This window comes from Pollicipes pollicipes, unplaced genomic scaffold (assembly GCF_011947565.3).
Source record: "Pollicipes pollicipes isolate AB1234 unplaced genomic scaffold, Ppol_2.1 Scaffold_7236;HRSCAF=8622_pilon_pilon_pilon, whole genome shotgun sequence".
NCBI lineage: Eukaryota > Metazoa > Arthropoda > Thecostraca > Pollicipedomorpha > Pollicipedidae > Pollicipes > Pollicipes pollicipes.
This window is the reverse complement of record NW_023597036.1, coordinates 30965-46987: the sequence shown is the minus strand read 5'-3', so window position 1 is coordinate 46987 and position 16023 is coordinate 30965. Positions and strand designations below refer to the sequence as shown.

General features: G+C 56.5%; 1 protein-coding gene across 1 annotated transcript in view; it reads right to left on the bottom strand.

Moving 5' to 3' along the window:
• Positions 1–16023, bottom strand: part of LOC119110817 (filamin A protein cher) — a 56514-nt gene that overhangs the window by 15751 nt on the left and 24740 nt on the right. Inside the window, exons 15-25 of the mRNA XM_037234688.1 lie at positions 15850–16012; positions 14875–15102; positions 14326–14499; positions 13821–13985; positions 13281–13453; positions 12465–12621; positions 11247–11376; positions 10642–10798; positions 9993–10160; positions 9165–9304; positions 8619–8754 (exon numbers count right to left, since the gene is read on the bottom strand). Of these exons, the coding sequence (XP_037090583.1) occupies positions 8619–8754; positions 9165–9304; positions 9993–10160; positions 10642–10798; positions 11247–11376; positions 12465–12621; positions 13281–13453; positions 13821–13985; positions 14326–14499; positions 14875–15102; positions 15850–16012 (1791 nt within the window). The remainder of the gene's footprint in view (positions 1–8618; positions 8755–9164; positions 9305–9992; positions 10161–10641; positions 10799–11246; positions 11377–12464; positions 12622–13280; positions 13454–13820; positions 13986–14325; positions 14500–14874; positions 15103–15849; positions 16013–16023) is intronic.

The window sequence follows — 16023 nt, the reverse complement described above, 5'->3', positions numbered from 1 at the left end:
ACAAACTAAACAACGCAAGAGATGAGCATTGGCATCTCATCTCAAGGTCAACATGAGTATTTTCCTAATGAAAATGTGCAATACACATCACGTGTTACAATAAAAGCTCGAGAACTCTTATCAGAACAAAAGCGATGCCGGGCTTGAAATGGACTCCAGTCTGCGTCACTGGGGCCGCGTGCTCGGATGGTCATCCAATCCAGCACATCTCAGCGCGACCCTGCATGAGTCCAGAGGCGGACGGCGGGCCAGGCGTGAAAAGGTCAAGGCACGGCTCCAAATCACCGGCGAACAGTCATTAATTACGGCGTTGGAACTTGGCGGACAGGGCCCTCGGAATAGCTCACACATACCTTCTCTAGTGCTCCGTAACAAAACAACGAGATGGTCGGTCGGGACTTTTCTGCGGGCAACAGACGGCCCGGCGCTGTTTACACAGCTGAGCTATCAAAGAAAATCGTCAGATACTTTAGCGAGTTACAGGTCCGTGGGCTGCAAAGATAATGTTGATGGCGCTATATCATTTGCAACGCAATGCCCGCTAGTACGCACATTTTCCTTAGTTCGAAAACTATTCGTTGCAGCTCAAAATCAGGGAAGAGAGTTGAATTAAAGGAGGATACGTTCACGTTCTCTCCATAATATTACATTTCTAATGATCTAGTTAATGTCAGAAGCACATGCCATTAGCAACGGCAAAGTACACGTTCATCTTTGTTTGCGTGGGCTCTTCCGGTCAATTGCAGTTGAATGCCTACAAGCAGGGCAACATCCATGCTGCCAGTTAAGGCCATTACAGGCATGGGCATGCGCGGATTCTGAAATAACGGCATGCTTTCGAAACTCACTTCCCCCTTGTTCTTCATGGAGACGTTCTCCACGCTCTCCCACAGTACTTCGCGGCGTACAAAAACGTTCCAAAATGTTCGAGAGTGATATTTTGGCTCACACAAAGATCGTTTATTTAAATGTCACTCACAAAACCTCTCTGGGGTAAGGCAAAACTCACAAAACTTTCACTGGGATAAAAAACTTACAACCCCTTTCTTGGGATAAAAACAACGTTGGTTAATATTAACCAGTCGCATACGCTCGAAATTTAATTATCCTTCAGGACTTCTTTTGATTGAGACATTGAATGGTTATGGCTATTAACATGTCTGAAGGGCATTTATGCCTGCCTAAATCTTCAAACGCATCTGCCCCTCTAAGATAATTACGTCACCAAAAAACTAAATCACGAAATATGTACGTTTGATTGGAACTCGACAACCAAAAGCTTATCCAAATGCGTCATAAAGTGAATAACGGGTGAGTAAAATCTGTGGGAAAATAGGCACGACACCACATTATTTTGTAATCAACGAAGATAAAGAGTGTCAAACTGTTTGCGGTGAATATTTAGCTGCGACAGATCAGTGTCAATTGGCTTGCTTCCGAGTCCAGCTATAGCTGCTACCGAGCGGTGGATGTTGTTCTTACTCGGCTAGATCAACATGTTCCGCGTGACTTTCCTTGGTTTCCGGCCGAGCGGCGCCCGCCAGCGGGCAGCAGCTGCTCACCTGAGAGGGTCACCGGGTCTGGGGTCCCTCACTGAGAGCGCAGGCGGCGGGTGAGAGCTCAGCGACCGAGGCCCACCCTCTGACCGACCGCCGTCCGTCGCCGCGTCGCGAAAAAGTGGGCGCCGCCGGGGTGCCGCGGCCCGGTTGGGCGGCTGTGATTGGCGCCTGGACCAGCACGCCCCGCCCACACGCCGCTTATGGTGCCCTCGGGCCGCTGGGTCGGCCGACGCCCCTCGCCGATAGCTCGGGCCGAAATGTCACACCCCTCGCCGCCTGGACCGGACCCAGCAACCCGCGGCTGGAGGGGGCTGGCCAGCCGGCGCTCCGGCAGTTTCCAGCGGGAGACACTGGACGGCGCGTCATCTACCGCGCCGGCTCGGCACTGGAGCGAACACGGCGCGCTCGACACACACCACCCCGGACGGCCCGCTCTGTCGGACGAGCCCTGGTAGCGCCACTGAGCACGGTAAGCCACAGAGCTGCCGAGGTGGCCGAAGCGACATGCGCATCACTGTGGCGATATTCATCTGAATATGCAACGATAGCCGTGCATACTCACAAGTACACACCAGAGCAGCTGCTCGAACTTAATGGCGGAAATGAACCCAGCTTCCGTTATCAAATAAGGCGGGCGATTTTCCGAAACCAAACTCCCAATGTGTGCAATATTACTTGTTAAAATAGCACAGCACAAATCCCATATATTAAACATCCATAAGTTAAAATACTACCATTCGAAAGCATGAAGTATACGCTGAGGTCAAGCGTTGAGTTGTGGCATGTTCCGTGGGAAACTACTTGATCTGTCATAGGAATACGCAAATGGCCATTAGTTCACATGTATACAACTAACATATCAATAAATAAAAAGGTTTCTGCATGGTTGACTATGTTAATATTGTTCCTCGCAGCCAAATCTCAGGCGCTGAATGTTAATTTAAAAGCAGTTATTGAATTGTAGCTGCTAGTTGTAGCTTAGTGTAGATGAATACGAAGTCGAAGCAGCGTCCAAAGGCTATTTTGAATGGCACCGATATGTGTTTGGACTCGAGCGCTGGGCTCGAGCGAGCAGCGGTAAAACCGCGGCCGAGAATGCGTGTGATGCGGCACAGTATCCATGCAGAGCAGGCGCTTGCACACAGAGCCATCTCGTGACCGTCTCACAAAACATTATTCTGGCAGTACCATGGAAACGACTGAACACCTGGCACGTGCTGGCACATTTCCATAAGATCAAAGGTCAAACTTAAATACGGACAAAGGAAAATGTTGCATCTGTCTGCAACGACATTTTAAACAGGGAGGCAAAGGGCAGATGTTGGTGCCTGACATACATATAACACTAGCACCACGCTCAGCATTACCTTAGCAGCAATATTGTAGCGCCCTAATATCACGCTTGATGTCGTAGAGGTCGAATTTTGCACGTGCATCGCGTTGAACCATGTTCGTCTCAGCTCCCCTTGAGTCACTCATAATGCTGAAGCATCCGTACTGAATACAACAGTTCCGTGGCCATAATTAAACGCCACTGTTTTCGCCAGACGACTGGTCCAGAGCGGTGCTAAGCCAGATCTAGGAACTCCGAAACCGAACTTTCGATGTCATTATTTGTGTGACACCTTCAACTTCAGGTTTTTAGTGGTTTGTCGACAAGACATAATTACTGTACTGCAACGCATCCAAAAAAAATAAATCCGAATATGATGCCGAAAGTGATCAATGCTTTACCTTTGGGCATGCAGTTTCCTTTACAATATACCTGACCAGCTGTAATTCGACTGTTTCTAGTTGAAACAAAACCAGCTAACCGGAGGCACTAATGACATCTTCTGGAGGCATCCATTCGTTGGTCGAACGGAGCCGGCACATCGGAGGCACCAATGCCACCTTCTGGAGGCATCGGTGTGTCCGCCCGGTGCCTGTCGTACAGCAGTGCCCCTCCCGCCGGCTCCCGACGCGGTACGTCGAGCACGAAAACGCCGCCGCCGAGGTGGCGCCCCCCCCCCCCCCCGGCCCCGGGCCAACCCGTTAATCAGCGTCGGCGCGGTCGGTGGCGACGAGGTCCCGGCACTGTTGGGGGTGGGGTGGGGGGGGGGGGGGAGCGGAGAAGTTGGCACTCCAGAGAATCTTCAGCATCGCGCCGCTTCTTCACGTGAAGCGAAATGCTTCCAAACTGAGAGACTGGGAATACCATCGCTATGTAAAGGGTAGCAATTGACTACGAGAATCTACGAGCGCACTTCAACCCAGCCGCTCGCCGCACTTCCGCGAGGTGACAGCTGACAGCGAAAGATTAACATCGCCTTCCACACAGCCAACGCCGGGTGGACTCCAGTTGTTAAATCCTCGCGCTAACAGCCCGCCATCATCCTGTGCAAGCCAGCTTCATGGTGCGTTCTCATCAGTGACACGCGACCGATGGCTCCATCTGTCAACGCAGACCCGCTCTGTTGGGGGGAGGGGGGGGGGAGAGAATGTGGTAAGAGAGCGGTGACTGACAGAATGCAGGGCGGTGAGTGGTTTTCCATCAGATCGGAAGTCTGGCTGAAGCGTTTGGATACAGCAACTTAGTGACAGTTATACACTACGTCGGCTGAACTGGGACGTCTGTTATGCGTGAATCGTTTAAGCCACCTTCGAGGGCTACCACAAACACCCTCTCCGCGAATGCCGCGTGATTAGCTGGCGATGTTACACCTGAAAGTCAAAGTGGTTCACCAAAGTAAACAAACCATTTTCATTACATTGCAAGGCTGGCCAAAAAGGCAAAAGCCCATCGCTCCAGGCATGATCACTCCAGTCATGTATGCGTTAGCTGTCACTCAAGGCATCATTCCAGCCCATTGCTCCAGGCATGACCACTCCAGTCATGTGTATGTTGGCTGTCACTCCACGCGTCATTCCAGCCCATCGCTCCAGGAATGTATGTGTTGGCTGTCACTCCAGGCATCATTCTAGCCCATCACTCCAGGCATGACCACTCCAGTCATGTATGTGTTGGCTTTCACTCAAGGCATCATTCCAGCCCATCACTCCAGGCATGTATGTGTTGGCTGTCGACAACCGCAACAAATACATTTGAAATGCTTTAGGAGAGGTTAATTTATCTCCATACGTTGGGACCCGACTTTACCTCTGCTGATCAGATGGAAAGTACATAATCCATAGAAGCCTTATTCTACATGGATGTATATGCTGTTCTACACGCCAACTGCTAACATGGACCTAAATCAATACCATACTTACAGCGGAGTTAAGTAAATAGGGTTCCCGGCCATGGACGTTGGCTGAATTCTCCTCCCATTTATTGCGAAAGGGAAGGCAATTTGGTTAGCATCCGGTACAAACATTTCGGCCAGAGGTAAATAAATCCAACGTAATATTATTGAACCAAAAATGCATTTGACTGTGATGCGCTTGTGTCCCGATGCCGACGTAAATTGGTGGGGCCTCGTGATGAGCTTGTAGCCCGACAACGCGGGGCCGAAGCGATAATGAGGATGAGAAAAGGACGGATTTAAACGAGGGCCCATAGCAGCGACCATCGCCACTCCCCCAATACCTAGGTGGGGCCTTGGAATAGGGAGGAACCGTGATACCTGATATAGCTCATCAGAACCGCACGAAACACGGTGCATGTAATGGACTGACACTTTGGAACGTTTATAGTCTTGAGTGCAATTTTCGAGAAAACAAAATTTGCGACTGTGGGCCGCCCACGGAATACGTCCCACGTGGATGGAGGCGGAGACGGAGCGTAACGAAAGCCGTAAGCGTCACAGGGATGGGGGGGGGGGGGGGGGTGTTCGGCCAGCGTGACGTTACGCTCAAGTGTGATGGCGAAAGACCCGTCTTCGTTTCGCACGCAGCCCAACTGGGAGCCATTGGACGTGTTTTTTTTTTGTACGTCCTGGCGACCAACACAACGTAATTAGGGCAAGGGGAGTCACCCAGTGTAAACAATGAAAATACGGAGGAAGGGGGATTTAAAATGACCAAAACTAAGAAACGTGATTTATGGGCGACAACGGGGGGTGCGCATCGCAATTCGTGCGCTCTTTCCCCATTGCTGGACCAGGTTCACTGTCCGGATGCCGTGGCGAAATTCTGGATGCGCCCTGGGATTAGGATTACCAGGTAGCGATAAGGACGAGTTCCACGAGAGGTAGTGCAAGGATTTGCTACTTGCACTTAGCGGCAGTCAGAATAACGGATCAAAGCCGATCAGTATCAGCCTGTCTGAGTCTCCTAGCCCGGGGGTAACCTCCGGCCACAGAGCCTCTCAGCCCGGGGTAACCTCCGGCCGCAGAGCCTCTCAGCCCGGGGTAACCTCCGGCCGCAGAGCCTCTCATCCTGGGATAACCTCCGGCCACAGAGCCTCTCAGCCCGGGGTAACCTCCGGCCACAGAGCCTCTCAGCATAAGCTCAGCCTCTCAGCCCGAGGTAACCTCCGGCCGCAGAGCCTCTCAGCGGCCGTCGCTGGCGTCGCCGCCAGCCTGTTGTCGTTGGCGCGTTCCCGGTGGACGACGTGTCGTCTGAATTATTTCGGCCGGCCGCGAGCCCCCTGCGGTGGGACGAGCCTCTCCGGCGCAGTACTGGCGCCGTCGCCAGTGTCGGCCCCTGTTTGGCTTGGCGCGCACCTCACGTCAATCTGTGCCGAATGCTTCGGTTGATGGCCCTCTCCGTCACGCACACGCAGGTCGTGAGGGCGACTCTCAGTGAATTCGCCAGGACGGCCGGCGATCTGGCCCGGCCTGACCCGGCCCGGTCAGGCCCAGCCCAGCCCGGCTCGGCTCGGTCCGGCCCGGTCCGGCTCGGTCCGGCCCGGTCCGGTCCGGTCGGGTACGGTCCAGTCCGGTCCGGTCCCGTCCGGTTTGATCGGGACAGCTCTGTCCACTGCAGACTGCCTGGTCCGGCGCAAGCCGTTCACACTCGGGCCGGACGGTGCTCCTCCCCCGCGTTCCGCGGCAGTTACCGGCCGGCCGGCGGGGCTCGCCACGGGTGACGGGCCGCGGCTCGACCCTTTACCGTGCCGCCAACGACAACAGGCGGCGGGGCGCAGCGGCGCGGCAGACACAGCCGGGAGGGGAACGATCAGGTGGCGTCCAGCCGCCTCAGGGGCGGGCCACCGGTCAGCAGCGCCAGCCTCAGGCCGTTCAGTCAACAGACGGGACGGTGTCGGCGCCCAGGAGCAGCTCCGGCCGGCAGGCGGGCCGACCCACCAGCTGATCGTGGGACTGTAAGTACATGTTTGCATTCGTTCCTCTGCTTCTAAGATACCATATTTCGCTGGCTGTGACGTGCGCCAAACACACAGTGGCTACAGCAGAGCCGTTGCTTTATGGAAGGGAAGCATCCAGCTCAGCTTATGAAAGTACCATAACCTAGACTGGACTTTGAACTGCTTCGGAAATGTTGTCTACCATCTGTCATTGCTGCTTATCTTATGCCCGATGGCGAAACAAGTCGGTCTCAATGCATCAAAATGACAACATGACTTGTCTTGCCATGTTCTCTTGTGTCAATGAGCTCCTAAGTGGATCTTCGCCCCAAAACTGCGACATACGTCACTCCGAGCACCACATGGTCCGATATTTTGAACCGCAACAACCCAACCCTAACCGCGCTTCCGACAGTCCCACGGTCAACCACGCACTTGGCAGCCAGCCAGCTCTGGCGGCACGATCGCAACAGGCCCTCCAGCCCAGGCCAGGGGTAGCGGAGCCCGGCCTGCATTCCAGCGGCACGCCAAATTCTGCACGGGGCGGGACGCCCGTGCTATTAATGTCGCCGGGGTGGTCACGCAAGGAGCCGCCGCCACCACCCGAGACCCGCTGCGACCACCTGCCAGCTCGCATGCCAGGGGCCGGCTAACCAGGCCCGTGTCCGTCCAGGGGATCCACCGTGACCCACTGTCGGATGCACTTCCGCTTCCGCGCGGCGTTTCGGCCATCGTCCGGTCACCGGCCATGGAAGACCTCGCTAGTTCTTTCAGAGACATGAGCTTTGTTGCGGATAGCTTAGAAGATGCTTGGAACAGGTCTGCCCCACTTATGGTTATGTTCGTGAAACATGCCAATGGGCACTTGACAGTGATCTCTTGACCTCTGCGACCACTCTACTGGCAGTTAGTACATTTAAAACGAATCTCCAATGTGTTGACCGTCGATATCGGATTGTATGGCATCCCGGCAACAGCAATCACGGTCTTACCGATTATATTCCATTCTCCACCAAACGGGCGTTACGGATCGGAAATCGTCAACGAACACAGATGTGGGCTTCTGGACTCCCATGCCAAACGACCCCAGCGTCAGCGCGCCCCAAAACTCCAACGATCGTTGCCATCAGCGGCTTTTGTAGTTTTTCCCGTGCGACCGAAGACAGGGCGGCGGCGGGCAACTATTTCTGTTGGCCGACTGCGGTGTTAAACGGCTCGGCGAGCGTCGTCGCGAGGCCGTGCCGACGGCATCTTAACGAGACGGCCCTGTGAGCGAGGAGCCGACGGTGGACGGCCACGGTAGGTATCCAGCCACGGACCTCCCCGGCCAGCCGCCGGGGGCGGTCCAGCTCGCAGGACAACATGTGTCGACCGCGCCGACCCGCCGTGATGGCTAGGTGTGGATGGTAGCTCCCAGAAGTCATGATTGGGGTTACTGGCTTAAGGCTGCCGCCGGCTTCAACAAGCCGGGCCTGTCGGGTCCGGTTCCGTCTGCTTCAGTCCACACGGCTCGGTCTGATGAGCATCCATATCTTCTGGCTTTCCCGCCGGCTGGCCATGACGTTCCCGGCCAAACAATAGCAACGCCGGACGAGCTTCGGGTGCCGCACGTCAGGCGTTTTTCGGAGCGTCTGAGGCTGCCAACGCCTTACGACACGTTCGACACGACTGTGACTCACCTGGCCTGGGTCGGCCGGCGCGCCGATGCCAGCAGATTCCACGGCTGTGCGCTTCTCCGACAGCAGCTTTGTCACCACCAGGTGAGGTGGGAGCCCAGTCAGGAGGCGGCGGGCGAGGGGGGGGGGGGGGGGGAGGGGCGACGGCCGACTTACCGAGAACGAGTACAGTCCATTGGGCACCGGCTGGCCGCCGAACTTGACGTTGAGGGAGTATTCGCCGGCGTCCTTGACCTTGTAGTAGATGTTGAACGTGCCGTCTCCGTTGTCAGCGATGTCGATGTCCACATCCCTGGACGGCGGCCAATAGATCGCAATTTAGTGAACACGGCTTGCCTTTTAACGAGATGATATGAACCAGTCATTTCTGACAATTATACTCGTTTAATGGCTATTTTCTAGCCAATGGGCTCGCATACAACGCCTTCAGGAATGCGAACGGCACGCACAAGCACTTTTGCCAAAATCAGACATCTCACACTGGCAATACAAGACCTACAATTTTAGTCCAATAGCGGACCAATCAACAGCTCAACGCTGCAGAACCCAGCACAAGCCTCAACAGGGCGCGAGCCTCAGCAGTCAAGCCGCCGCTAAATGCCGGCGTGCCCGCCTGGCCAGCGGCCGACGTGACACCGTGCTCGAGCGGCGCCGGCCGCCCAGTCGCCGGCCGGCCACGCCCGCCCGGCGCTGCGCCCTCACCCGGAGCCGGAGGTGGAGCGGATGCGGCAGGTGACGTTGCCGCTGCCGGCCTGCTTGGCGTTGACGCTGATGCAGTACTGCTCGCCCACGCTCACCACCTGGTCGCGGAAGTCGCCGTCCTCGATCTTGCACCGGTCCGCCTGGCGGGCGCACGCGCGCGTCAACGGGGGGCTGGGCAGGCGGCGCCCGCAGCCGGGGTCCGCCGTGTATCAGCGGTGGGCTGGGCAGGCGGCGCCCGCAGCCGGGGTCCGCCGCGCATCAGCGGTGGACTGGGCAGGCGGCGCCCGCAGCCGGGGTCCGCCGTGTATCAGCGGTGGGCTGGGCAGGCCGCGTCCACAGCCGGGGTCCGTCGTGTGTCAACCGCCCAGGGGACTTAGGCTTGTGGTGGAAGGCGTCGTCGCATGTCGGGAAAGCACGCTAACGAAACTGAACACCCACGACTCGTCTGCAGAGTTACTCTGTTAAGTCTTTGGAGAATCATATGTTGCATGGTCATTAGTGCGTATGTGAAGAGCTATGGGGTAGGGTTTGGGACTGAAGAGATCATTTCTCGCCACCAGATCATTTCTGGTCCACACCAGCAAAACAAGGCATGTTAAAAGAATACCTACAACTTTTACAAACGCAAGAGACTGGAGCACGACCCTGCGTCAAAACGAAGCCACTTCTCATACAGCTGGGAGCCAACGACAGCCCCAATGCTCGCCGGATGAGCCTGTCCATTCATACAGCCAGGAGCTAGTGATAGCTCCACTGTTCGCCGGTTGACCCTGTGCCCCCATACAGCTGGGAGCCAATGATGGCTAGTGGTGTGCTGGCGTCTCTCACCTGTCCGGTGGGCACGGCCTGGACGGGCACGGGCGACCCAGCCACCTCCTTGCCTCCGTACTTGACGTGCACCTTGTACTGGCCGCAGTCGTCGGGCGTATAGCGGCCCGTGTACGTGCCGTCGCCGTTGTCGGCGATCTCCACCTTGCGCGGGTAGTTGTCCGGCCCCTGCGCGGCGTCAACCGGTGCCGTCAGAAGGGTGCGGTTGGTCACAATTTTTTCATGAGGTCAGGGAAGCGATGAGAATTATGGGGACGGTATGAAAAATTCGTTTAGCACGACCGCTGCGCAAAGCTTGAGCCACGTCGCCCATGGCGTTTTGCAGTGACACGAGGGGTCACCTATTTACAGCCAGGCTCCTGATCAGTTACTGACAATACTTTAGCCGCCAGTACCAGTCTACATCTTATAACTAGCCGGGCCGACCTCTTAAGCACGTAGGGTCTGTAGTATACAACTAGAATGAGAACAACGGAGCGTCGCCTTCTGAACAAACGCCACTACCGCAAGTCGAAACAGAACTTCCCGTTCCCCGTCACTAGCGTCCCATGGCCTCCGCCGGGACCCACAGCTGAGCTCAGCTGCCTGCTCTGCCCGTCGCGCGGGTCGTGCCCCGCGCCCCGGGGCGGCGCGGCGCGCCACCACGCACCAGGATCTGCGCCTCCAGGTCGCCGAAGCCGGCGTCGCGGGCGTCGACGGTGAACTCGGCCGGCAGAGAGGCCGGCACGCCCTTGCTGGACACGCCCGGACCGGTCAGCCGCACTTTGTTCGGCTCGCAGGTGGGCTTGACCGGCATGCGCCAGGGGCTGCCGGTCAGAGGTCACGTCAGTGCGAGGGGGCGGCGCTGTCCCGGCTCTGATGGTATGGCGACGGTGAGATCAGGCTGCCGGAACTGCAGTCGCATGTCAGGCGGTGGACTTAGTCACACGGTCAGGCCACCTGATTGAGCCCGGAGGTGAGGAGTGATTGTCTGCAGGAAACACAGTCACCCTACCCATTTGACCACGAAAACTGACGTCTGGTGGCACATCAATACGTTGATACGTATTGGTTTCCGTTTTGTAAGGCGGATGACTGCTTTTTACTTTCCATGTATTTCCGTATGACATATTATTATTCGGTGTTTTGTACGTTTTGTTTATTGTTATTCCTCACGATGATAAAAACCAACAATCGTTTAGACGTCTTTACGTGTCACGACTTCTCTGGTTCGTGCGCCAGCTGACCGCGGGAGACGGCGGGCCGCCTACTGACCTGCCCTTGATGTCCTTGCCTCCCCAGGTAACCCGCGGCATGCACACGCTGCCCTCTGGCGGCGGGTGGTAGGTCACGTTGTAGGTGCCGTCTCCGTTGTCCCGGACCACCGGCTTCCGCGGCAGCGGGCCTGCAGAGACAGCATTCGTAACACTAAGCTGAACAGCGAGCTATTCAACGAGCTCCGTGAGCACTACAGTGATAACACCGCCGGCATTATAGCGTGCAGTACAGGGACAAGAAAGGGGCTGGCCATTGCACGAGGCTTGCCGGTTGGCAACAAAGTCTTGGTTCTATTTGTGTGCCAGATATGTTTGTCCGTCGGCGAGCGTATTGTACTTGGCTCTGTGGCTTCTCGCAAACATCCTTAGTTTCAGCGAAAGCCGACATGAGTCACGTTGAAATAAGGCAGGAGTAACTCAGTAGTGCAAGAGATTGGAGACTCAAACAGTCGCCATTTTTGGTGGAAAGATAATTAGAAGCAGCCGAGCAGGATGCTTTGCTGAAGCAATCCTACATGAGGCGCTGAGGGATGTGAAAACCGCCCCAGAATCACGGAATCAATGCACCTTCAGCTACCAAGGCATTGACCCCAGCATATGTAAGCCCTGAAGTACAGATGGATTCAGATTCAGTGTTTTAGAACTCGGACTCAGATTTAAGTCCCCTGGCACCCAGCATCATACTCGAACTCAAGTGCCGCGGAAAACAGTGGACAAATACTGGGAGTTGAGGGCTATAAAACCCAGAAATCAAGCGCAAATTGATACGTACAATGAGTGAATTGGGGACCCGATTTCAATGGCAATAATATGTCAGGGCGGACATCATTTCTGGTTCAAGATTATGAACTCAGAGTCATATGTGGGATATTGGTGCACAAATGGGAGATGGTGGCAAAACAAAGTGATATACTGCAGCCTGCTTTGCTCATTTCATAATGAAATGAGCAAAGACGACCTGCTCACCAGTGCGTGCCCGTCTGCTGTATCCCATAGACATCATCCTGCACCACCCCACCACCCTGACCCTGACCCAAAGACGATCCCTGATGCGAGCTCACAGCCGGGCCCTGAATTCATAATGACCGCTAACTTAAGCTCAGTCAACTATCACCAGACCCCAGACTAGTCTCTCACAGTGAACGTTCCTCCGGCCTCAGACTGGTCTGCCAGCACCTGGACAGAGCTGGCCGCGCCGCTGCCGCCCGTGACGCACCTTTGTCGCTCTTCACATCCACAGCGAGCGGCGCCGGCGCCGACTTGGTGGCGTCGACGGTGAACGAGAGCGGCACGTTCGCGCGGCAGTTCTCCGGCTCCACGCCGGGTCCGTGAGCCGTCACGTTGTCAGCGTCCACCTCACACTCCACCGGCACCTGCCGTCCACAGTGGGCAGCGTAAGCGTCCATCAGTGGACCACTGACGACATCAGAGACAGTGACCATAGGGGCCACAGATACGTCAGCACCTCCCAGACGCACGGATGGTGCTCTCGGCGTTAGATTGTTCACACAGTTTGTCGAACAGTATCAGAGCAGAACAGAACAGAACAGTATTGTATGTGGATAGGCCAGCGTTGCATTGTTGACGGTTCAATCGAAGTTGACGGTTGACGGCCGTGGGCAAGCTTAGACGTGACATGTACAGTGTGGCGCTTCAAGAAGTCGGCCGAAAGATTGAGGCCTTTGTCGACACTGTCCGTCGCTGTCGAAACTGTCGCCATACATCAGAGATTATAGTGGCTGTACCAAGCCTGAACGGAAAGACGGAGACGCGCTAATCGTGTAGCGTCATTAAGTGGTGGCTGGAAATGAGCTGATCTAACGAATGCCCTACAGCAACCGTTGGAGATGAGCTGACCTCACGCAGACCCTACAGCTAGAGCAGCGGACGTGCTGGTCTGACCTTGAACGGGGAGCCGGGGATGTGCTGGTCGGCTGTACTGACCTTGAACGGAGAACAGAACCGGGGATATGCTGGTCGGCCGTACTGACCTTAAACGGAGAGCCGGGATGGGCTGGTCGGCTGAACTGACCTTGAACGGAGAGCCGGGGATGTGCTGGTCCGCGTACTTGACGTTGACGTCGTACTCGCCGGGCTCCGTGGGCACGTACTGGACCGTGCACGAGCCGTCCTTATTGTCGACGCAGGACATTTTGGCCTCAGACGGGCCCTCGACCGCCAGACCCAGGCCGCCCGTGCCCGCACCTGACGGCGCAGTACGGTGGCTCAGTCACGTCTGGAGGAGGCGGGACGACGGACACGGCCAGCGCTTCGCCACACAGCAAGGAGTACGGGGTCCCTTCAAACGACGGATTGAAGTACCGCCGAAGATGTACAAACATCACCGAATAAATATTTTGTATCATCTGAGCACCCCAGTGAACATGTTAAAGCTGAGTACACGCCTTTTATAACAAGAGTAAATGCCTAAAGATACGTGTTGCCTGTTGGCCAGCAGCTCAGGGCTCTAACCACCACATTGGTAGCAAAGGTAGCAAAGCTCATGACGTGACCTCTCCGTACTTCCGCGCCGGCCGGCACCACAGCCGGCGGCGGCCGTATCAGCCCGTACCGCGCGTGTTGACGGTGAAGGTGTTGGGCTTGTTGACGATGCCGCGCAACAGGCCGGGCCCGTTGGCGCTGACCTTGCGCGGGTCGCAGCCCGGTTTGGCCGTCACATTGAAGGGCGCGCCCGGCACGGGCACGCCATCGTACGCGATATCGATCTTGTGCGGGCCTGCGCGTGCGCGACCCTGACGTCAGTACTGGTACACGACGACATGCACTGTCATGATGGTGAGGCAATGAGGAGCATCGGGTTAAGATATGCACGTGGTTGGGTTAAAAATGCAGCAGGCCGTATCGGGTAGTTGTTGCATCTCTTTGAGAGCTTGAAATCATGATTCGGGACCAAGTGCTCAAATAGACCTTACTCTGCATCTCAACATCTTCCCTCTTTTCGCCTCACTCCTCCACTGCCCACGAGCCGTTCTCCAGCGCAGTCCGGCTGTGGGCCTGGAATATCAGCCCCCAATGCCCGCCGGCAGGCGCCACCTGACCGGTCGGGACCCACTCACCGGGCTCGGTGGGCGTGTAGGTGGCCTTGAAGGTGCCGTCTCCGACCGGCTCCACGTACGAGGGGCACGGCGCGCCCGACGGCGCCGTGATCGGACACGTAACGTTACCGTCCCGGGCCGATGGCACCGCTCTCGCGTCCACCACCAGGTCCGACGGCGAGTTGAGGAAGGCCGCTGACAGAAAGGGGGGCATCAGCAGCCAGCACGGGGGCCGGCGTGATGGGTGAGGAGCTGGCCCCCACCCTATCCTCAGGCTTGATGCTTCCAAGAGCTGGTTAATCTAATGTCCCAGTGCCGAACGAGACACAATTTGAAAGAAGTGCACTTCTCGTCACAAAAATATAAACGATTTGAAAGCAGCTGGACAACTCTTGTCTGCCGCACAGGCATGTACAGTGTATCGCCGGATTTCGAGAAGCGGTTATCAGGCAAGATATCAACACCGAGTGAGTCATCGTTTCTCCCTTGCTTGCCGCACTTTTGATCTGACCGGATCATGGACAAACCCTTCGGAGTGCAGCCTCCCGCCTCGCCGACGCGTGCACTCACTGGGCTCTATGCCGTCCACACGTATCTTGGAGACGTCCACCTTGGGCTTGGCCTCGATGTCAATAGGGCTCTGCGGGATGGCCTTGCCGCCGTAGGTGACGTTCAGCGTGTAGGGGCCTGGCTTGGGGTAGGAGTAGTCGGCCGTCATGGTACCGTCGCCGTTGTCGGTCAGCTGAACGGGCACCTCGCGGCCCGTCTGCCTGTCCTTTAGACCGACGCGCAGCTCCGCTGGCGGCCGAAAGGCAAGTTAGAGATTACGGTTTACAGCTATAGATGACGCGCGACGAGACGCCGAACATTCCCGCTTGCGAGAGGCAAATCATCCCAGCGTTGGCAAAGGGTATCAGTTGTTAGCAGTCTGCTGATGTCATCTACGACTGAGCAGTGCGATATTCCCTGAGTACGTACTGGCGGAAGGTTATCTGACGGCAAACCCTCCCCGCAGTGATCAGACAAGGGATGATTCACACCTGATCAGACGTCTGAGAGTCTGTTAATCAGGTGTACGTATTGGCAGAAGGCTATCTGACGGCAAACCCTTCTCGCAGTAATTAGACAAGGGATGATTCACACCTGATCAGACGTCTGAGAGTCTGTTAATCAGGTGTACGTATTGGCGGAAGGCTATCTGACGGCAAACCCTTCTCGCAGTAATCAGACAAGGGATGATTCACACCTGATCAGGCGTCTAAGAGCTTGTTAATCAGGTGTCATATCTGACTGCTTGAATGGCCATTCAAGCATTCCCCGTTTTCGCCTGGCCCAAAGAGACGAATGCCCTTTGTGGTCTAACTGTCACCTTCACAAACCTCCGACAGGGGCCTGACAACACCGGTCACCAGTCAGGTCACCAGCCAGCTCGAGCCCCCGACCTCACCCACCTTACGTCCCGTCCCAGGTCACCAGCCAGCTCGAGTCCCCGGCACCGGCCAGCCTCGCCCCGCTGCGTTCCGCGTCCCCTCGCCCGGCACTCACCTGGTCCCGCGTCGCGGGCGTCCACGTTGAAGTGCGTCGGCGTCTGGGCGCGCACGCCCGGCTCCAGGCCGGGGCCGAACACCTGCACCTTGCTGGCGTCCACGGGCGCGGTGACCATGACCCGGAACGGCGAGTTGGGCACGGCCACGCCGCCGTAGTTCACCTGCGGCAGCG